The following is a 22,878-nucleotide window of genomic DNA, read 5'->3' on the forward strand; positions in this document are numbered from 1 at the left end:
TCTTGGTCCCACTGGTAGTGCACAGCCCTCAGCTCCTCCCTTTCGCTCCTGACGGTGGCACTCACCCAGCTGCATGCACGCGGGCCCTCACTCCCGCGCCCGTTCTGGGTGCCGCAGACACACCCAATGTGGACTTGACCTCCATGACCCGTGGGCTCAGATCCACTCAAGCAGGGGGTGGGATGCAGATAATTGGGGCCCATGTATTCAGTCCTGAGCAACAAAAATGACGGGGACAGTCAGGCTGGAACAGAAATTGGGCCTGGCAGTGGGGGAGGTGCCCTCTGAGTTCAATGTGAAGGATGGGAAGAGGGGGCACCTTCCCAGGTGGGCAGCAAAGCCCCAGGTCTTTCCCGACTGCAGGTGGGTCTGCACTGGCCCAGAGACGAAGGGAAAAGCATGGGGCTGACAGGGAGTTGGTGGCCAAGCAAGAGAGGCCTGATGAGCCTCAGTGGGCTTGGTCTCCTCCTCAGCAGAGAGACACAGTCAGATTATGGAAGGAGCAGTGTGGAAAACAAATCTGAGGGAGCCCAACTGGAGACCAGGTAGCCTGAGAGGGGGAGGAAGTAATGGGTGGGGGTGTGGAAGGGTGTGAGTGTATGAGGTGGGGGGAGCAGAGGCAGAGAGAATCCTGAGCAGGCTCCACGCTCAGCACAGAGCCCAAAGCGGAGCACAATCTCGGGACCCTGAGATCATGACCTGAGCTGAAATCAAGAGTCAGCTGTGTAACCGCCCGAGCCACCCAGGCACCTCATAACTCAGGGGAGTTTTGTTCTCAAGGACCTCACGTTCCAGAGGGAGATAAAGCAAGTGTCTTGAAGACTTTGGTGCCCCCATGCTACTCCTGTCACCATGCCGGAGGCTTCCATGCACAAAACCTCATGCCCCCAAGAGTCTTGCCCCCAGCCCCTTGACCTCAGCCCCACCTCTGCTGCCCCTGCCATCGGCACACTCCGAACCTCTCCATGACCGTGAGGCTCCCTCTTCGCAATCTCATTTCCAAGCATCCACCTCTGGCCACCTCCTTGTCTCTTTCATGTGGGCTGGCATGGCCCACGGAGCTCCCTTCCAACCACACTGGCCTACAGGTGCCTTTCCACACCATCTGTGCCATTGCTCTCTGCAACGCCACCCTTGTCCAACTTGGATTCTTTGCAAAGCCTTTGTGCTCCTCTCTTCTTCTGTCTTATTTGTCAGGCACAGTGCCCAACCTCAGGGAAACCCACCTTTTCTCCATATGTGCCCCTGCAGCCAGAGACATCCACTTGACCAGGCCTGCCACATTCTCTAACGATGTGATCTCAAAGCTCAGACAGACAGGCTCTCCAGAGAGATCTGACATCCCAAGACCTTCTCACCTTCTTCTCTCCATCCCTGCTCATTCTCATCTCAAAGGTCTCTTGGAGAGATGGCAGGCAGCAGACAGCAGCAAACCACCCCCCCACCCCTGCAGCTTCCCAGCCCTTCACTAGCAAGTGAAGGAGCCACGCCATCTCCATCCTGGCCTACAGGGACAGCAGTGTCTGCTCCCCACCCCACGCGCTCTGACCCCAGCTCCCCTCCCCTCACAGACTGGCAAACCAAGCCGTCCCCTCACCTCAGCCCATGAACTCCACAGTCAACGTCATCCTTCCCAGCCACAAGCAAACGTTTCCAAATTTCACATCTTCAGAGGAAACCTTTGACCTTGCATTCTGCTTTAGCCACCTCCTTGTTCCCTTTTCCCCTTCACAATGAAACTCCTCCAAAGAGTTGTTGATTACTTTCGTTTCCACTTTTTCCTATTCTCCCTTGACCAACTCAAGTCTCCCTGTAGGCCCCACGGATCCATTACACTGCTCTTATTATGGTCACCAACTTCTTGTTCCCCAAAACAAAAGCAACATGTTCCCCCCAACTTCTCAGCAGCATTTGACATCCCTCCTTAAAAGACCATCTTCGCTTGGCTCTCCTCTCTCCCCACAGATCTCTCCTTCCCAGCCTCTGCTGGCCCCTCTTCTGCCAGAGTCCTGCCTGGGGCTTCAGCCTCAGTATATCTCAACCCTGGCTGCACACGGAATCACCAGGAGCCTTTTTAAAAATGCCCCTGCCTTGTCCTACACCCAGAAGCTGAGATTTCATCAGTCGGAGTCCAAGGTGGAGAACCACCACTATAAGTGAGCCAATGCCTTCTCCAGATCTCATAGACAATCTAAAGGCTCAGGACTCCCAAAAGTACATCTCAGCACAGACCTGTCCCGCTGAACTCCAGATTTAAGACTCCAACTGAACACCAGACTCCCAGATGTCTGAAAGACGTCTCCAAAGGCAATGTGTGAAAGCAGGTTGTGGGCGCCAGGATTCAGTGCTGTGCCACAGAGAGAAAAGCCTGGAAGGATGTTTGAGGCAGGGGGAGATAGGTTTATGCCCCGCTCATGGGAGGGGGTAATGTCTTCCCTATGGCAGGGAAAGTCTTCCCATGATCGATCAGGCTGCTGGCCATAAAGCACGCTGAGGCCAGGAGGTTTCCTAGTCCCATTGGCTGCAGCAAGGACCCCTCCGCCCTATGGTGACAAGCCAGCCCTTGACAACTCAGCAAATCCTAGGACACTGAAGGTTACCCAGAGAATTAGGGTCATGGCCAGAACTAGAACATAGGACTCTGGGTCTCTTTTCTGGCATGCTTTTTTATTACAAATCTAAGACTCTTTGCTTTATGGCAGTTTTTGTGAGAATCCAACCAATCTGTAAAACAAAGTCTTTGCAAATCTTAAGGATTCTAAGACCTTGCCCTGGAGCTGCACGTGTCCTGGACACTAGGGGGCACTGTGTCCTAGCCTGGGGCCTGTTTCTCCCCTTGGGCTGCCTTTGCAGGGAATACTGGTGGCTTCATCTAGGCCTTAGCCTTGCACAGCCAAGGAATGGGACCCTGGCGTCCTCTGCTGGAGGACTGCCAGGAGCCCCAGGCTGCCACTTGTTCCTTTACTCATTTGCTGTTTCACTTTCTCAATCCTTCCTTCATCTCTTCAGTCACATCCACTGTGTACACACTGGGGAAATGGTGGATAAGAGAGACAAACCCCTGCTCTAATGGGACTCCCACTGTAATGAGAACCAAGGGCAACGAAGAAACAAGCACCTAGGGCGCCTGGGTGACTCAGTGGGTTAAGCCTCTGCCTTCGGCTCAGGTCATGATCCCAGGGTACTGGAATCAAGTAACACATAGGGCTCTCTGCTCAGCAAGGAGCCTGCTTCTTCCTCTCTTTCTCTCTGCCTGCCTCTCTGCCTATTTGTGATCTCTGTCTGTCAAATAAATAAAATCTTTTAAAAAAGAAAGAAAGAAACCAACACCTAATATAATGTCAGGGGGTGTTAAGTGCTATGGGGAAAAATAAAACAGGGTAAGGGGCTACACGCCCAATGTGAGTGACATGTCAAGGGGCTATTGTTTTAGATAGGGTGAGCAGGGAAGGCAGACCTTTTGGAGGAGGCAACAGCTGAGCAAAGATCTGAACAAAGTGAGAGAGCCTGTTGTTTAGGTAGCAGGGGAAACTGTTCCAAGCAGAAGGAGGTACAAGTACAAAGTCCCTGGGGCAGGAATATGCTTGACGTGCTGCAGGAACAATGAGGAGGCTGGAGTGGCTGGGGTAGAGTGAACAAGGAGGGGAGCGGTGGGAGGTACACTCAGCAAGGAGGGGATCAGTGGGAGGTAGACTCAGCTTATTAATGTCATGTACATCTTAAGGACCTTAGTTTTATTTCAAGTGCAACATGAGCTTACTGGAATGCTGAAAGCTGAGTGTGATGTGGTGTGATTTTTGCTTAAAAAATGTCACAGCTGCTGCATGGAGGTTCCGGGTTAGGTAAGGGTAGAAGCAGGAAGATCTTTTAGGAGACCGTTAAGGTGTCCAGACACAAGACGAATGGCTGGAACAACAGTGGCAGCGGTGACCAAATATGGAACATATTCTGAAGGTGGAATTTGTAGAATTTAGGGTATAACAGAGAAAGGAAGGATAATGTCATAGTTTTTTAGTGAATCAGGTGGATGAATGGTGATGTCATTTACTAAGGTGAGGAAGAAATTAGGGAGGTGGAAAATCACAAGTTTAAATTGGGATATGATTAGTTGAGGTATCTGGTAGACCTGTAAACAGAGGGTGGATACGATGTTCTATAACAGAACCTGGAATTTTGGGAAGGGGGGTCAGGACTGGACATATAACGTGGGAGTCCTTGGCACATAGATGTTACTGATAATCACAGGACAAGATGGGGTCCAGGCGAATGAATGTAGTGAGGGAACATTTCATGGCCATGTTGGGAGGCAGATGCAGGGCTGTCAAGGGAGGTGGAGAAGGGATAATCAGTGTCAGGAGGAGGCATGAAGCCAGGGGCAAAGGGGAAGGCACCTGGGCCTGTGCTACTCCCACGCAGGGTAAAAGGAAAGCTGACAAATCACCATTGACTTGATAACTTGGAGATCACTGGAGACCCCGAAAAGAGGGAATTAATTTAGAGGGCTGGTGGAATCAAGGGCCCGAGTGGAATGAGTCCAAGAAAGAGCAGGAGGAAAGCAAGTGCAGTTGTCTATAGCAAGGGCAGTTGTCTATAGGGCTATAGACAACTCCTTTGAGAAACTGTACTCTCAAAAGGACAGAATAAGGGACACCTGGCTAAATCGGTTAAGCATCTGCCTTTGGCTCAGATCATGATCCCAGGATCCTGGAATCCTGTATCCTGGGAGTCTGTTCAGTGGGAGTCTGCTTCTCCATCTCCCTCCCAGCTCGCTCTCTCTCTCTCTCTCTCTCAAATAAATAAAATCAATTTTTTGAAAATGGAGTAAAATAGAAGAGCAATAATTGGAGGGGAGGTGGGGTCAAGAGAGGATTTCTTTAAAGGTAACTCTTACAGCAGTCTATGTAGTGAGGGAAATGATGCACAAAAGAGGGAAATGTGATGATGGCAGAGGGGGGAGAAGAGCAGCCCCGTGCCCTAGAAGGAACAGAGGGGTAGATGCCTATTCACTCAGCCACACACTGCTGTTTCTGCTCCATTTCCCCTGCCACCTGTGCTAGCTGCCTGAGATGACCACTAGGGACAAAGTGAGGTCTCTAACACCTCTGCTAGAGTCACTCACTCTCTTACATCCCCACTGCAGGCGCTGCCTTCTCTGGAGTGGGGTACCAGGCAACAGAACATTTCAACAGTGTGGAGTCATTACAAAGCAAAGGGATGTTGACTGCCTGGGGTCAGGCTCAGATTCCAGCCAGGGTCCCCTTCCAATTCTGTCCTCTCTTGCCATTATTTTCTGCCGTCTGTAGAGTTTTACAAACCTAACTTCAAGATCCCCTGTCCCCATCCCAACTAACTCCACCTAGAGGTGTTGCACACCCGCAAGTCCCTCCGATCTAGAAATTCTGGAGACGCCGATGACTTGCACCCTATGCCAAACAATGCATATCCTCACGATGGACCTGCAAGGTTAGTATTATTGCCCCATTTTTTCCGAGGAGGAAACAGATTCAGGATGTCCAGGTCCGCTTGGTTTCGAAGGCCGCTTTCTTTCTGTTCGGCCAGAAGGAGGCGCAAGGGGCTGGGCGAGCTTCTCGCAGGCTCCCAAACGAGTTGACCTGAAGCCCAGTCCCCGCCCACATCCCGTCCAGACCCCGCCCAGGCTCCGCCCCGCCAAGGGTGTCCCCGGCAGGCCAGACCTTCCAGCTCAAAGCAAAACGGGACTTCGTGATTGGGCGGGGCAGAAGGATTGGGTGTGGCTTCCCTGTCGTAGAGCAGCCGCTCGCGGGCGTGACTTTAACGGGGCGTGGCCTATGGTTCCGCCCCCTACCGCGGGCTCAAAGCGGGCGGCGGCGGCGGGGGCGGGGTCAGAACACTGGTGGTGGATCCCAACGAGGCACTTTGGGGCCAGCCACCGAGCAGCGCCTCGGCGGGGCCGAGCAGGTACTGGCGACCGCGCGGGCGTCTCGGGCTGGGCCAGGCTGAGGGCAAGAGCCTGCTGGGGACCACGGAGGGCAATGGGGTCCGGGCCAGCGCTGCGCTTCCTCTAGCGAACTTGGGCCCCTGCCTCCGCCCCCGCCCCCGCCTTCCTGCGGCGAAGCCGGCTGCGGCAGAGCAGATTGGCGCCTGCGCTGCTTCCTGCGCCCGGGACTCGGCCAATGCATGGGGCCCGGGCGGCGGACGGGGGAAACTGAGTCACGTCCGGATGCTACTAGGCCTGTGTAGGAGGCGCCACCCCAGCTGGGCTCCAGGATGAGTCCCCTATCTGGCCACGCTTTGGGGTCCTAGCCCTCACCGATTTCCGCAGGGGCCACGGCCCCGCCCGGTCTTTCCCAGCGCCCGGGGGTCGTCATCAGCCTCGACCCGTCCGGGAATGGCTAGGACCCGCTCCAGCCGCCTCCCTTTCCACCCCTCCCCCTCGCGTCCCGAGCCCCTGTGTGCTCCCTCCGCTGGCTCCGCAGTGTCAGCTTACACGCCTTATATAGTCCGAGCAGGCTTCAGCGCGGCCTGCCTGTTGGGACCTGGGGGCGGGGGAGAGGAGCGCCCGGCCCCTGACTCACCCGCAGTCTGTCCGAGGCTTAAGGCTGGCTTGGGGGGAGCCCGTGTCAAATTAGCCCTGCGGCCCATTTGTGCATGATAAGAACCTCAAGGCTGAATAAGGGGAACCCCTCATCATCTCAGTCACTGGGGGAGGGGAGTTGCCCCTGCCTTCCCAGAATGAGGTCTGCCAGCCAGAAACCCAGCCACACCTGACAAGGTGCCCGCCTACAGGGGCCCTGGCTGTGTCAATGGCTGCTCGGCTGCTCGTGCCTTCCTGGCACCAGTCCACAGCTGGTGTCCAGAGCTGGGCCTGCCTGCTCCCCCATCATGGTGTCCACTCACCTTTTCTTTTCTCCCAGGAGCAGGCACCATGGAGTCCTTCAAGGTGGTGCTGGAGGGGCCTGCACCTTGGGGCTTTCGGCTCCAGGGGGGCAAGGACTTCAATGTGCCCCTCTCCATCTCCAGGGTGAGCCAACGTTGGGGGAGAAGCTCCCCCAGGAGTCTTTGGGTGCTCAGGTCTCTGATGGGTGATGGAAGGAGTCTGAGCAGAAGTGAGCCAGGTCCAGTAGAGCAGGAGGTATCTGGCTCCAGAGATGTGGCAGACACCTGCCACAAAGGCTCCCAACTAGGTGGGTACTGGGAGAGGAGCATCCATGGTTCCCCAGCACTGCTCAGTACTTGATGCCGTTCAACAGAACTCCTGGGGCCACCTCTGAGGCCCCAGGGGAGATGCCCATTCTGCAGGAGGGAAGCCTGAGGTCTCTGGGAAGTATCTAAGCTGCTTGAAGGAGCAATGCTTGGAGCTAAATCCCAGCCAGGGCACTCTTGACTGCAGGATCTCACTTCAGCGCCATTGCCACCCAGGGTATAGCAGTTGTCATTCTTTTTTCCCAGATGTGGGAACTCAGGGCTCAGAGAGGTAGAGGGGCCTTTACAGTGATTCCTTGGCAAAGAAGGGCTTGGAATTCAGGCACTGGGATAGTCTGCAGGGTTTTTTTTTGGGGGGGGGGCACTTTCAGCCTCTGTGAAATTTGTCCATCTTCATCCATTGGTCCTATGCGAGATGCAGTGGCCCCTGACCCAAATCAGGGGTATGGGATCTAGGGTTCTAACTTCAGCTTCTGAGCCCCTGCCCTAGAAGGGGTGGAGCTGGGGCTGGCTCCTCCCTGTGGCAGGGGGATTGCCTTATAAGCCCAAGAATGCAACCCCATGCTGGGAAGGCCAGCTGGTGACTAGAGTCCACAGAACTGAAAAAAGCTGGCTGGGGCCTAAACCCCTAAATGCCGTTGGTGGGCCCCTCAGCTGGTGACCACGAGGACATGGCTCCAACTGTAGTAGGGTCAGTTGTGGGATACAAAGAGGGTGCCCAGAGAGAATGAGGCCAGCCCTTAGACTGGTGTCTGTGGCCTGGGGGTCAGAAGGGGGCGGGGACTTCCTGCCCCCACATCCGCCTGTCCAGAGAGGCCCACCCAGGCGCCCACTGGGCAGGCAGCTGTTGGCAGGAAGCCCAAGGCAAGCACAGCCTGGAGGGGGCCAGAAGGTTGTCCAGGCACTGCCCAGCTTGAGAGGGCCCCCAAGGCCAAGTCTGTCTGTGGGAATCGGGCTTGGTGGCCAGGGCAGGCGGGTGGTCACTGTTCTTTCCAGGAACCTTTCTGTGGGATTCCCCTGGAAACTGCCCTGCCAGCTGGGTAGCTTAGGTCTCCTGACTACACAAACCCAACCCTACATAATTGTCAAGCTTTGCTAGCCCTAAAAACATATTCTGTATCCCCCTCTCTGGGAAAGTGCTAGCCCATGTGGCTGGGGAGCTGTAGGCCTTGGCTGGACTCAGACTCAGTTTCTTCATTGGAGGGGATGGGCAACATAATAGCCTGAGGGATGGACTTTAGGATGTGGCCTGTTGGGGGCACTCTGGGTCTGAGCTCCCTTGTCAGCGGCCCTAGCTGTGGGTGGGGCCACAAGCTGAGCCCAAAGCTGGAGTTGGACCTAAGCCCTGGTGGGTGGGCGGGTGGGGTGGTCTTTTCTGAGTTGGGCCAGCCCTTCCCTCTCCCCTGACCCCAGGGAGGAGGGAGGGGCTAGGGCTGGCTGTGGGCCCAGGCCTGGGAGATGAGGTAATGTCTGAGACTTGGGGGTTGGGCTGCTCATTAGAGCCCTCAGGCTGACTCACCCCCACCCTTTGCAGTGTCCAGCTCTCTGGCTTTCCCCCTCCTTGACTCGGGCCTTCTTGTCTCTCCAGCCCCCCACCTCACACCCAGCAGGGTTTTCTCCTGCTTCCCTCTCCACTTCTCTGACCACTCCTCTATCCCTTTTGTGCTTCCTGTCCTCCTCACTCAGGAAAGGAAGTAGTCCCCAGATCCCCACCCCTCCCTGGGAGCCAGCTGCTCCTGCTCACCCCCAAGACCTCTACCTCAGGCTTAGCCCACACATCCCAGGAGCCAGCTTGTGTGGGTAGGGAGTGGCTGGACCAGGTTTCCCTTCTACTGACTCATCATGACCTTGAGTAAGTCACTTCCTTTCGAGATTGTCACTTCTCTATGCTTGTTATAACGGGCTGTTGGATTGAACTAAAAGCGAGAAAGAAGATCTAGGCCCCAGACCCGACCAGGGGTTTAGGGAATTGTTCTAGGTAGGCTGACCTCTGAGTTGGGTCCCAACACTCAGCAGAGGTAGTATATTGTAGTGAAGCCTTCGGGTCAGGGTCAGCCCTGGCTTTGCCTCTTACTAATGGAGTGGCTTGAGGCAAGTTACATAAACTCCCTTTTTTCCCGTGTGTAAAAGGCATATAATCTCTGACTCTACTCCACAGGTTGTTGGAAGTGTCAGTATTAGCATGTGACAGTATTAGGTTTTCGATAAATGTCAGTTGCTCTTCTTACCATTTAGCAGATGAAGGAGGCACCCAGCTGTCTTTCCCTTCTAACTTCCCAAGCATGAAATAGACCCAGTTCTCCCCTCTTGCCGCTGTGCTGCATCTGGTCTCTCTGCCTTCTGGAAATGTCTCTAGAACCTCCTACCTCCCCTCTCCCTGCCTCAACTCAGTCTGTGCATCAGCCCACCTGAGGAGCCTCCTGGGCCACAGGCAGCCAGTACCTCTCAGTCCTACCCTCCAACCTATGAAATGTGAATTGGCCTTCCAGTTGGCCTGTAGAAGTGTACTTAATGCTAGGTCCCTTGCCAGATGCCCCGGCAGCTCTGTGGGCTGGACCCACGAACAGCTGCATCATCCTTTCTGAGGGGCTAGAGGGCTAGAAGCGCCCAGTGGGGTTTGTCAGGGTTACCTCTATCAGGGCCCTGAGAAGTACCCCACTGGGGCTTTCCAAGGCCTGATGGCCCCTCCTAACCTCAGGGCCAAGTCCTGCTTCCTTCATGACTGTCTCAGTTCATGCTGGTGGTGACCATTACTGCCAGCCCCCTACTACCCCTTGTTTTTCATAGGAACCAGGGATTCCCAAGGCAGAGCCCGAAGGACTGGGGGAGAGGGTGATGTGGCGTTCAAAGGCTTCAGGGTGACACTCATTTACAGCCCTAGCTGACACCTTGGGCCCCCTTCAGTCACTTCACGGGGTACCTGGGCCTATTCCTGGCTCTCAGAGGGTCCTGGCAGATCCCTGCAGATGGCCCCAGGACAGGGTGCTGGGAGTGTAGGAGGTCAGTGAGAGCACCAGGACACCTAGTGTCCTGGAGGAAGTGGCGTTATGCACAAGCCACGGGCTGGGTGAGACAGCCTGGGCAGGAGGCCAGCAGGGGCCTCAAAGGGTGTGGTTGGAGCTGGGAAGTTGGGGGCTTCACCTACCGCTGGCTGCTTGGTGACTGTCACAGCAGTTCTGCACCATGAGGAAGGGGGGTCATGGAGGTGAACAAATGACTAAATAAATAGGGTGATTGTGGTGTTTATGAAGTTCATGTGAACCCCACCCTCCCAGGTTCCAGTATTCAGCAGCTGCTGAGAAATGCATTGAATGAAGAGGCTCCTGGGTTCTAGAAGAGGGACAGCTTAAACAGGGTTGACTAATGTTGGCCTCAGTTTGGTCTGCAAAGGCCTTGGGCTGCCGTGACCTTCCATCTCCCCACAGCTCACTCCTGGAGGCAAAGCTGCACAGGCCGGTGTGGCTGTGGGTGACTGGGTGCTGAGTATCGATGGGGAGAATGCAGGGAGCCTCACGCACATTGAAGCCCAGAACAGGATTCGTGCCTGTGGGGATCGCCTCAGCCTGGGTCTCAGCAGGTACAAGGGCCCTGGTCTACCTGGCGGGTGAGGGCACCCTCAGGCCTGGCCTGCTATTACCCCTTCCCCTTCTCCTCCAGGGCCCAGCCACCTCAGAGCAAACCGCAGAAGGTAGGCCTAGGACATCTTAGGGTGACATCTGTGTGATGGGAGGGGTGGGATTGGACTGCTGAGCTGACTAGCCCTCTCCCACAGCAAGGAGCCTTGATACCCTTGATAACCCCATTCCTGGCTGGAAGTAGAGGGTGGGGGCCAGAGCTGGGAGAGTCTGGGAAACTGGGAGTTGGGCCAGGAGCTGCCGCACGGTCTGGGCACCACGCATGTCTGCCTGTCTGTCTGCTGCCTTCCTCGCTGGCCTGTGCTACAAGCCGCACTCATCTGCCCTTTGGCCCAGGTGGGCTGAGATCATCCTCCCACATGGGCCCCTTGAAAACTGAGTCGTCCCCCCCACCCCGGCCCCCATGCTCCCTGCCGGATGTGTCAGTGTGGGGCTGGAGAACCGCTGTCCTCTCCACACCAGGGGGGGCATCCCCCTCCGGTCCAGCATCCCCGCCCCTGCCTGCCCTGCCCGGCTCTGTCTCTGCCCAGGCCCTGGCCCCCGCCGCGGACCCCCCGCGGTACACCTTTGCACCCAGCGCCTCCCTCAACAAGACGGCCCGGCCCTTCGGGGCGCCCCTGCCCGCTGACAGCGCCCTGCAACAGAATGGGTATGTCGGACCTGCCCACCCACTGCCCTCGCCCCCGCCCACGCCTTCTGTCTGAGGCCCCACGCCCCTGCTGCTGCTCAGTCTGCGTTGCGCCCCAGCCTGGCTGGAACCGTGCGGCAGCGACCCCTGGCGGCCGGGGCGGGGCTGTAGGCACTGGGGGCCCCTCCAGGGGTGTGGCTCTTGCACCCTCCTGGGCGCTGGGAGCCAGGCAACGCCCCCCAGCTGGTGGCCCTGGGTTGGGGTGTGGTGTCGGGCGACTGAGCCCCAGACACTCAGTGCAGCCTTGCCCCTGGCTACTCTGACCCCTTGCCATTTTTCTTCTTCCTTGTGTCTGTCCCTTTGTCCCTTTATCTGTCCATCTGTCTATTTCCTTCACAGGTGCAGACCCCTGACAAGTCAGTGAGCCCCCTCTGCCTGTTCCTTTTTTCCTTCCTTTTGGCATTCTGGGCGGTGGCCCCTCCCCACCCCAGCTGCCCTCCTTTCCTGTCACTTAGCTACCCTACCCCCCTCACCAAGCAGGGCCCTGGCCTTGCGCTCCCCCACTATCCCAGCACCATAAGCCACATGCACCAATCCTGGGAGGGGCTGCCCCCATGGCCCACCCCCTGCATGAGGTTCTGAGCCACACCCTCCCCACAGACAGCCGCTCCGGCCGCTGGTCCCAGATGCCAGCAAGCAGCGGCTGATGGAGGACACAGAGGACTGGCGGCCTCGGCCCGGGACAGGCCAGTCCCGTTCCTTCCGCATCCTTGCCCACCTCACGGGCACCGAGTTCAGTAAGTGGCAGCCCAGGGCAGGGCGGACTCTCCTGCTGGCCCCCAGCCTGGGCCCCGGCCCCGCTGGAGCTTGCTCTGGTGCCCTGTGACCTTCTGCTGGGTCTCAGGGCTGGGGTGGCCCTCTATCTTCTCTTGGTCAATGCCTGCCTCTGCCCTCTCAGTGCAAGACCCGGATGAGGAGCACCTGAAGAAATCAAGGTAAAAGGATGTGCAGTAGCCCCTCTTTCTCACCTCCTGCCTCACCCATTCCAGCCACCACCTGTGTCTGCTCCTGAGGGTCCCCAGCCAGGGCTCTCTGTTTTCCTTCCTTCTTTCCTGCCTTCCTCCCTTCCATCCTCCCTCCCTGCTTCCCTTCCATCTCTCCTTCCTCCTACTTCCTCCTCCTTTTCTCTCTGCCCCCCCAGGGAAAAGTATGTCCTGGAGCTGCAGAGCCCACGCTACACCCGCCTCCGGGACTGGCACCACCAGCGCTCTGCCCACGTGCTCAACGTGCAGTCGTAGCTCGGCCCTCACCGGCCGACTGCCCTCTCTGCCTCTCTCTCTCTCTGTTCCTTCTACCCAGGGCACCCCCTTCTTGGTCGCTGCAGCTTCCGCCTACCTCACTCCCTCCTTTCCTGCCCCTGGATTGAGCCTCCTACTGGCCTAGCGGAGGGCCTGGCTCTGTCTGACACTGCCTTACCTCTTTGCCCTATCTTATTACTCTCTGCCAGGTCTGTGCTGGCTGGAGCATGGAAATAAACATTCTCAGCCCTGCTTCCTCTGCCTCTGCCTTCTGTCTTCGTGGGCTTGGTTTGTGTTCTGGGTGTGGGGGTGTTAGATGGTTCAGACCCAGTGTGGGCCGTGCCAGTCTGGGTCTCAGTGGGGGGTGGTACCTGGCAAAGGAGGCCCTGCCGTCAGAGCTCTATCTGGGGGCTGAGGAAGCCCCAAGAACTACATCAGCAGGGAGAGTGCCCTGCTCCACCTCCCAGCCCTGTACGACAGACCTGCCAGCTGGAACCTGGCTAGGAGGAGCTGCCCTGCCCTTACCTACCCCTGTGGGACCGGGAATCCAGCCCAGCAGCTCCCATGATCCCAGGCGTCTCTCCTGTGGGGCCAGCAGGACCAAGGTTGGGGGGTAGGGCCATGCCAGGAGCCTCAACCATACAAGGCCTTGAATGGCAGATCTTGCAGCCAGGTGTCCAGGACAGAAGCCCCAGCCCCAGCCTCAGCTACACCCCAGGAACCCTGGCTTGGTGAGAGAGAGTGGTCTTGGGCCTGGAGAAGGGTGGGTAGCCTCCAGGGGAATGCGGATGGGGGTGGGGGCTGTCCAGGCTGCCCCAGGCTCAAGCCCCTGACCTTTGGGGTCCCTGGGCACCTCCCTGGAGCCACTTTCCTTAGCCCCGGCAGGCCCTACCACCCCCAGTCCCACTAGCCGCCCACCCTGGGCTGTGGACCCCGCCTTTGCCGAGCGCTACGCCCCGGACAAGACAAGCACGGTGCTGACCCGGCACAGCCAGCCAGCCACACCCACGCCTCTGCAGAACCGCACATCCATCGTGCAGGCAGCCGCTGGAGGGGGCCCAGGAGCCGGTAGTGGCAACAATGGCAAGACTCCTGTGTGCCACCAATGCCACAAGGTCATCCGGTGGGTGGCCCTGTTCCTTTTCCTACTCTGGCCTTTCCCGTCCTAAAGCCTGGCCCTGGTATGTTTCCGACCTCTGCGTCCCCGCCTGTCTCCCTACTCATCTCAGCCATCACTGTGGGAGGATAAGGATGCAGTTCCCAGTTGCGGTGGGGGCAGGGACCTGGCCTAGGTCCTCAGGTTCTGCAACCTGCATCCCTTCCCCCAATCCATCCCACCCCCATGTCAGCCTCTGTCAGCATTTGTCCTGCTGAAATGGAGGATGTGCCCACAGGACACTCAGGCTTCACCCCTAGAAAGACCACTCTCCGGGCAGGGAAGGGCCTGCCCCTCTCAGGCCTTCTGCTCTCCCTCCTGCTCACTTGATCCCTGCCAAAACCTCTGCTCTCAGAGCAGACAGACCCGAGGCCCCTCCCTCCCTGCCCTGTTCCCTGGGGCCCAGAGTTGGCATGCTAGCTCCCTAGAACCTTGCTAGTGCTCAGCCCTTGTCCTGCACTGCTCTTCACTCCTGTCAGCTCTCAGCTCTGCGAAGAGCCCCCTTCTTCAGACATTGATGTGGGCCTACAGGCCCCTCCCCAGACCAGATGGACCAGGCAAGTGGGCCAGAGTGGGCACCAAGGTCGGCTCAGGTACCCACTGGTCTTCAGAGCCGCTGGGCACTCTGGGCCTCCTGCCCCCAGGGCACCAGTTCCTCTGGTTTATCTCACTGGGCCCGGGTCAGCAGCCCCCACCCAGTGTAACCTCCTCTTTATCCCAACACCATCGGGCACCATTTCTTGTCATCAGAGTAGGGTGGCTTCATCACTTGGGTCACAGAGTAGTGGTGTCATCACTTGGGTCACCTCCCAAACCTGTTTCTCCTTTATCTGGAAGATGGGGAGAATGCATTTCCCTTCCAGGCTTCAGAGTAGGTATTCACTAACCATCTGCAGACTAGGCATACACCCCCTCTCACTGCCCTCACCTCCCCCTCAGGGGCCGCTACCTGGTTGCGTTGGGCCACGCATACCACCCCGAGGAATTTGTGTGCAGCCAGTGTGGGAAGGTCCTGGAAGAGGGCGGTTTCTTTGAGGAGAAGGGGGCCATCTTCTGCCCACCCTGCTATGATGTGCGCTATGCGCCCAGCTGTGCCAAGTGCAAGAAGAAGATCACAGGCGTGAGTGGGGCTGGTGGCTGGGCGGAGGGGAGGGCGCTTGGGCCTGGGGGCTCACCTCTCAGGACTCCTTTGGGTCCTTAGCATCTTAATAAACAGGATGCTCTCCTAGCCTCACTTTGTGTTAGCCAAGATCTTCCCCGATGACCAAAGTCCTACTCTGAGGGGCTCAAGTGGGCAAGAGTGGCACGGGTTTCCCCAGCTCTCTGAAAGTAGAGCGTGCCTGTGAAAACTTCCACAGCTGAAATGGCTTAGTGAAGAAGCAAGTACTGTTAATTTATGTGGAAGAAAATGTGAGCATTCCCAGGCCTAAAAAATAACCTCGTGTAGGCTTTCCTGATACCTTCGGACACATCTTGCTAACAGATGCACAAAGTAAATTGAGATAAAGCACAGATGCTTGCAGACACAGCTCAGAGCCGTGGGGACCTGGTGCCAGAATGTGGCCTGGTGCCCGGATGCGGAGTGTGGCTCCCGGGGCAGGAGCTGGGCAGGGTCCCTTGCTCAGATGAGGGCTGTGTGCTGCCTCTGGGATGGCTCACTACGAAACAAACGCTGAACACTCGTTCACTTTATGCCTTTCTTTGTGAAAGCAAAATTCTTTTTTGGGTGTGTTTTAGTTAGCAGGTCTGTCATAAAAGTGAAGTATAACGTTGACTTCTGAAAAGCAGAATGTTCTGTATATGGGCTCAAACACTCAGAAAGCCCAAGGGGCACTAGCTTCAAGCCCTGCTGAAGGCAGGACCTGGGATCGTCAGGACTTTTCCCACACTTGCCTCTGTCATCTGTGTTGGCTTTGTTCCCTGCATACTTGTCCTTAGAAGGTGGCAAAGGTGGCGCCACAGTGGCTCCAGGGTGACCCCAGTTTCACGCTGCAGGGAGGATAGGCGTGCCCCTGTGCCAGCTGATGCATCAGGGGTCCTGGTGCTGATGCTAGTGGGACTAACTTGTGTCACAGGCACATCTCTGGCCCGAGCCTCAGGACTTGGATTCGCCGGGCATGGGTGCTACCCAGTGGAGCAGAGGTCGGGTGGACCCAGGGAGCAGAGGTCGGGTGGTCCCACCCGCACCACAGACAGACTGAGGGAGGATTGTTTCCCCGAAGTAAAACAAGATGTCCTCACCTGCAGAGGGAGGTCTGCGCGGATCCCAGTGACTACGTCAGTGGGGTTGTGTTCAGTGGCAATAATCAAACCTCTCCACAGAGATTTCAGCAGAAGGGGTTATTTACTCCACTCACAAGAATTCCAGGGCTGAAACAGCAGCTTCAGGATGCCTTTAGACTTTTCCTGCCTTTGGCTCCGAAATCAGTAGCATGTAGACCCTTGTCCCCAAGCCTCTCATATCACAGTTCCCCAAGAACTGCTCAAGCCCCAGTCCTTGTGTTCTTGTTGCAGGTGGGAAGGAGAGGGCAAGGCCAAATGGCATGATTTTAACAAGGTTTTTGCTTTTGATTCTGGAAGAAAAACCAGGAACTTGCATCTTTATCTCAGTGTTTGGAATTGTTATCCTGTGAGCACCTGGGCTGCAGGGGAGGTTGGCAAACCCAGTATTTTAGCCTTCATCTTCCATGAGAAGAAGGCAAAAAGGAAGGGGGTCGTGACAGGCTTTGAGGAAGCTGACCCACAGTTCTGCCACCTCCAGTGCACAAGGGGACAGAAATTCTGAAGGATAATTTACTGCGCCTGGAGGGTGTAGGACTATGGAGTGCCAAAGCCAGAAACCCAGACACAAATCTGTGATTCAAAAATCCCATTCTTCCCACTGAGTCTAAACACACAACAGAGCCTGGCCATGTTTTCTGCAGGGCAGTCCCGCTCCCAACAGGAGCCAGGCTTGGAGCCTGGCTTGGTGTGTCACGGGCACAGTATGATGGGCCATCTACCTTCACTCGTTCATTCTCTTTATTTAATGTGGACAGTGTGCCAGGTAGTGTGTTCCATGCTCGAGAACGCCTCATGAAGTAACAGGTTTGGGCCCTGCCCCCAGGAGCTCCTACTAGGTGGGTAGGACTCAGAGGGTGTCAGGGGTCAAGGGCACCGCCAGAGGAAAAGGGGGCAGAACCAGGCAGGGTGAAAAGCTAATGGGGTTCCTGTCACACCTGTATGGAAACTGAAGTCCACAGAGCGGCAGAAGCTGCCTCAGGCTGCAGAGCGTGAGGGCTAAGCTGGAAGAGCCCCAGGCGCTCTCAACTCTCAGCTTGTGCTCTTCCTGACATTTCCTGCTTCTCCTTATTTCTGGATACCGAGGCAGGGCTGCCACATGTGGCCAGAGAGCTCTGTGGTGATGTTCACATTAGCAAGGATTACCTTGACCACAAGCAGTAGAAGACTCCAAATTGTGGCAGCTTCTTTTCCACCTAAGAAAGTCCAGGGGTGGGCAGTCTGGGACTAATGGGCAGATCTAGGCCTCTGTGTCTTGTTTCTTGGCCATTCTCTGCACTTACTTAACACTGGTAGTCTGAGATGACTCTCGAGCCTTGGCCAAAATTGCCACGTTTCAGAAGGGAAGTGGGAAGGGGAAGAAGGGATGGGGGGCCCGTGGCAGCCATCTTGAGAAGATGCTGCTGCCCAACCCCCATTTTAGCATCCTGTCAGCCAGACCTTGGTCACCTGACCATGCTGAGCTGCAAGAGAGGTTGGGAGAGACCGTCTGTTTGGGGCAGCCTTGTGGCCAGCAACAAAAACAGAGATTCCATCAGTAGACCGGAAGGGGGGAATGGATATGACCACAGTCTTGGTCACAGTGACAGTTTGTGTTGTGGGGCACTTACAGTGTGTGGGGCTTCCACTTCACGGTCCTACTGTAGGAAGTAACTGTGGTGATTCCCATCTTCTAGATGAGGGAGTTTTGCTCCAGATCACGGTCCTTTTCGCACCAGGCTGGGCCATGCCCCACTGGACTGTTCTAAGAGAATGGGCTGGATCCCAGGACCTTCCTTGAGCTCGGCATCTACAGATCAAGGCCCCATTCTTCGGTGACTGCTTTGTCTGCATTACCCTGTACTCTTGTCCTGCTGTACCCCTGTCCTGAGTGGACAGGGTTATTATTCCAGGACACAGAGGAGGAGCCAAGACAAATAGGGCCTGGCTGGCTCCCAGATCCTGGAGTAAGCCTTGGGTGGCAAATCCTCTTCTGTCCCCAGGAACTCCTACCCAGGCTCAAGTTCCACAGAGGCCCAGGGGCCCTTAGCTTCTCTCTTACAGGGACTCAGGGTCTGACAAACTCTAGGAAGCCCCCACCTCACCCTGGGTTGGGGGGGGGGGAACGGGGAAGGCTTACCTCCCCAACCTGACAGGGGCTCCGTTCCTATATGTGCCCAGAGCTCAGAACTGTGGCTGCCTGGGGAGATCAGTGTGGAGCACAGGGAGAGAAACAAAGGGCAATCAGATTATTTCCGGGGAGCTGGTGGGAAGCGGCACACCATGAGGGACACATTAGAGGAGACCTACCCTGGTTTGGGGGCCGCCGGAAACCCTGTGCTCTTAAGAGTTCCCTCTCACCAACTTACCCTCTCCAGTGCTCCAGCCATGTGGCCCATTTCATTTTGCCCATGTACTGTTTCTCTTACCACAGGGCCCTTACATAGCCTGTGCTTTCTACCAGGATTACTATTTTAGCACCCTCTTTACCTTGTTCCTTCTCATCGGGGACTCCTTTCATTTCCTCAGGAATACCTTCCCTGATACCCACCCTTTCCACCAGACCAAAGGCCCCACAGTTTGCTTACTACTCCCCAGTCCTTTGTCCCATCTTTTCCCTAGGTGTGAACTCTGTGGGCTGGGACCACGGCTGGTCTGCTTTATTTCGTGCTTTAGATTCAGGAGGTGACCAGTAAATGTTTGAAGGACTGGATAAAAGTAGCCTCTGAGCCGAACTTTAAAAATGAGTAGGAACTGGCTTGGAGAAGGATCAGGAGAGAACACCCCAAGCAGAAGGAATAGCTTGTGTCACAAGGTAACACCTGGGAAGGGTGTGAGATGAGACGGAAGAGGTGAGTGGGGGCCGTGTTAGGAGTTTGGCACTGGGGCTGATGAGGTCAGCTCTGCCACAGCAAGCTTCCTCTGGGCAAGGGGAGACTGAGCTGGAGAGGGGAACAGGCTGCTGGGGCCTGGCTCAGGGCAGTGGAGAGGGGAAAGGCAGACAGATTGAGGAAACTAGGGCATTAAAATAAATACTGATAATTGGCTTCCAGGTCCCTCTGAATATCAGCAGAAAGCTGCCTTCCTGCCACACACTGGACCCAGCTCTGGACTACCCCCGCTCTTGCCCAAGCCCACCACCCTCCCAGCTTGCAGCCGAGTTCCTTCCCCCACAGCCTTTGTCTGCTTCTTGAAAAGAGGCAGCACCAGGCAGTGGAAAAGCCTACTTTGGAGATAGCTGGACTTGGCCATGAAACCCATTCCTGTGATCTAGTGACTCAGTGACCTGGTGTGGGTCACTCTCCCTGGGCCTCATCAACATGGTGGCAGTCACTTCCTGGCCAGGGTGGTTGCGAGGTGTATGTGAGCTGTGACAGAGAGGTGGAGGGCATCAACAGGCCATCGGAGAGCCGGGTGTTGCCCATGTGACTTGCTTGGTCTACACCTGCATTTTATTTTATTTTTTTTTAAAGATTTTATTTATTTATTTGACAGAGAGATTACAAGTAGGCAGAGAGGCAGGCAGAGAGAGAGAGGAGGAAGCAGGCTCCCCGCTGAGCAGAGAGCCCGATGCGGGACTCGATCCCAGGACCCTGAGATCATGACCCGAGCCGAAGGCAGCGGCCCAACCCACTGAGCCACCCAGGCGCCCCACCTGCATTTTAAATTAATGGGCAGTATCTTAAAATCAGATTTCACTTTAACACCCTGATTTCAACCTAAGCCTTCCAGGCATTTCTGCACAAACTGCTCAGCACTGTACCTACAGGCAGAAACAGGTACTCCCCAGGAACATCTTGCCCTGTGGGGTACACTACCAGGCCCCAGCAGGCATGGGGTCTGGGAGCCCCAGCTTCAAACGTGGGGCCATCCTTACAACCTGCAAGGCTGGGATTAGGTTCCCCGTTCACAAGGGAAGGAACCAAGTGTCAAGAGAAAGTAATGCTATGGGCCAAGTTGCCCAGCTAAGAAGCAAGGTCTGGTTGGACCCCCAAGATTGACAGCCTGGGCCCAGCGAGATCACAGATCCTCCCCAAGCCTCGGCTTCCTCCCCAGGCCATTAAGCAGGTTTTGAGCACCCACAGGGATGGGCACTGTTGCTGCGTATCAGCTTCTAGAAGTATCACACCTCATTCCCTCCTGGACCTTACGTTTGATCAGGAAAAAGGGAGGAGAGGAAATGCTAAGCAATAAGTACATCACGGGGTCCTGTGTTAGAAAAACCTGCCGAGGGATGCAGAGAACAGAATTAAAGATCTTGGGAACGTAGCTTTGGATGAGCCTATGGGAAGTACTAACTGGTGTTGTCAGAACAGGCCTCTGGAGAAGGGGACATGAGCAGAAACTGGAAGGCAGTAAGGGGTGAGACTTGGGACATACGTGGGGTAGACAGTCAGGTGGAGGGGACAGTCCATGTGAAGCCCCAAGACTGAAGCACCAGCGGAGGGCCAGAGGCAATGTGGGGAGAGCAGAGGATGCAGCGCAGGCCGGGATTCCAGCAGAGGGCAATGTGGCCTCGCTCAGCTTGACCTCAGCCTGCAGGGGCGGCAGGAGGAGCTCAGAGGGGCATTTCCGGCCACCACCCCGGCCAGGATGCCCGAGGCTCACCTTCCACATCAGGAAGGCAATGAGAAGTGGTAGGGATCTGGATGCACCTTGACAGAGAACGAAATAGGGGTTCTTGGCAGCTTTGATGGGGTGTATGAGAGAAAGGGGCGTCTCGGCTGAGCAGATGAAGGAGGGAGTCGCTGCCAGCTGAGCTGGGGACAGCTGTGGGGAGAGGCGGGTTTGGGGTGCAGAGGCAAGACACAGCGACCGACCTTGGGGAGACCGCAGGGCTGGAGGTAGAGTGGGGAGGGTGGGTGTGCAGATGTGACGTTTATCATGGGAAGGAAGAGGGCCCATGGCCAGCCTTCCTGTGTCCCCAGCTCTGGAGAGGAGGGGTCAAGCTGCCTGGTGACTGTAGCGTCCTCCTAGGAGATCATGCACGCCCTGAAGATGACCTGGCACGTGCAGTGCTTCACCTGTGCAGCCTGCAAGACACCCATTCGGAACAGGGCCTTCTACATGGAGGAAGGTGCCCCTTACTGCGAGCGAGGTAGGGGGCCCCAGCGGGGGTGGGGGGTGGCCATGGGTAAGGGGTTGGTGGGGGCAGTTGAAAACCCAGGTCCCCCTTCCTCTCTGCCTTCATCCTCAGACTATGAGAAGATGTTTGGCACGAAGTGCCGGGGCTGTGACTTCAAGATCGACGCAGGGGATCGTTTCCTGGAGGCGCTGGGCTTCAGCTGGCATGATACTTGCTTCGTGTGTGCGGTGAGTGCCCCCGGCCTTGGTCTCAGGTCTGGCCCCCTCCCCCCCCAAATCCAGCCCGGTGTTGTTCACCAGCCTCCCTTCCACTCTCTGCCTCTGGAATTCATGAGAGGCTGGGAAGGGGACCCTCCTGCCTCCCCCAACCCCATGTGGCTTGACCCTGGCTGTCCTCAGATATGCCAGATCAACCTGGAAGGGAAGACTTTCTACTCCAAGAAGGACAAGCCCCTCTGCAAGAGCCACGCCTTCTCCCACGTGTGAGCCACTCCTACCCAGGGCCGCCTCTTCCAGCCCAGCCAGAGGGAGCTCCTTCCCAAGGCTCGAGGCTCGCCCCAGACTTCTGGATAGGGCTGGCAGAGTTCACCCCCCCACCCAACTCCTGCCCTGAGCCTGGGGTTTCCTGGGCCCTGCCCTCTCCCCTCATCATTTCCCCGCACTCCCTCCATTTCCCCCCACTCCCTCCACCACCATCACACACCGGTGCTGGCCACACCAGCCCCTGTTCACACCCAGTGCCACAATAAACCTATATCCAGCTGTGTCCGGTGTGTGCTCCTGCCTGTGCACTAGGAAGGGTGGAGATTAAGATGGTTTTCCCAGGGCTGGCCATCCTGGTCATCCTTGTTATGAGGTCAGCAGGAGAAGGTCAAGGGGGAATGTGGAGGTGCCAGATTGGGACTGGCTTGAGGGACAGAGAAGAGGAGTTGGAGGTACGTCTGCAGAGATGGGAGGTGGAAAACAACCAGAGCAAAGGCCCAGAGGTGTCAGCCGAATGCCACAGCAGAGGGTGGGATTGGAGAGCCCAGCCCCCCGGGCCTGGGAGGCCACAGGTGCCTGGCCAAGGAGCTAGGACTGCATCGCAAGGGGGGGTCAGAGCACAGAAGAGTATGAAATAGTGAAGCAACCTGTGAAAGAGCTCCAAGATCCGTGAGCAAGGTGGACAGAGAGAGGGGGGACTAGGAGGAGGGGCCGTGGAAAGAGAGGAGCAGAAAGTGACTTGGCAGAGATGGGATCCAGGGACTCCCAGGGAGCCTAGAGTGGGGGCCTGAGGGATGAGGGGTGAGGAGAGGCGGGAAGGCAACTCTGCTATGCATCTGGAGTACACCAGGCATTACTCACACTAGCTCAGCCATCCTTCCAGCTGCCCTGGGAGGGCTCTACTCTCATTGTGGAGCTGAAAAGAGCTCCGATTTGAGGACTTCTCCATTGAGGAGACCTGATCGAGGGTTTCATGGCTCCTGAACCATGAGCAGACTGGACAACAGGCCTGAAGCTGGGCACCCTTCAGCGAGTACCCCTTGGAAACTCCCTTCTGCCTGCTATCTTGAAACTTGGAGGTTCTGGCAGTGGCCCCATCTTTCTCTGGGGCTTCTTGCTTCCCACTGATGCCCTCCCCCACCCTAGAAGAAC

General features: G+C 56.6%; 1 protein-coding gene across 6 annotated transcripts; it reads left to right on the forward strand.

Moving 5' to 3' along the window:
* The first annotated feature begins 5,870 nt into the window (after window positions 1-5,870).
* On the forward strand, window positions 5,871-22,009 carry PDLIM7 (PDZ and LIM domain 7). 6 transcript variants are annotated; one of them, XM_044228505.1, is made up of 13 exons: window positions 5,871-5,937; window positions 6,894-7,000; window positions 10,608-10,759; window positions 10,840-10,870; window positions 11,348-11,466; window positions 12,106-12,242; window positions 12,404-12,440; window positions 13,404-13,474; window positions 13,620-13,866; window positions 14,839-15,019; window positions 21,136-21,256; window positions 21,356-21,471; window positions 21,643-22,009. In XM_044228505.1, the coding sequence occupies exons 2-13, from the start codon at window positions 6,905-6,907 to the stop codon at window positions 21,727-21,729; spliced, it is 1,395 nt and encodes a 464-aa protein (XP_044084440.1). In that variant the 5' UTR covers window positions 5,871-5,937; window positions 6,894-6,904; the 3' UTR covers window positions 21,730-22,009. The 6 variants fall into 6 exon arrangements, with proteins under 6 accessions (XP_044084440.1, XP_044084447.1, XP_044084456.1 ...); XM_044228512.1 differs by having other exon boundaries at window positions 13,413-13,474; XM_044228521.1 differs by lacking the exon at window positions 11,348-11,466 and adding an exon at window positions 11,845-11,861.
* The last annotated feature ends 869 nt before the right edge of the window (window positions 22,010-22,878 follow it).

This window comes from Neovison vison, chromosome 1 (assembly GCF_020171115.1).
Source record: "Neovison vison isolate M4711 chromosome 1, ASM_NN_V1, whole genome shotgun sequence".
NCBI lineage: Eukaryota > Metazoa > Chordata > Mammalia > Carnivora > Mustelidae > Neogale > Neogale vison.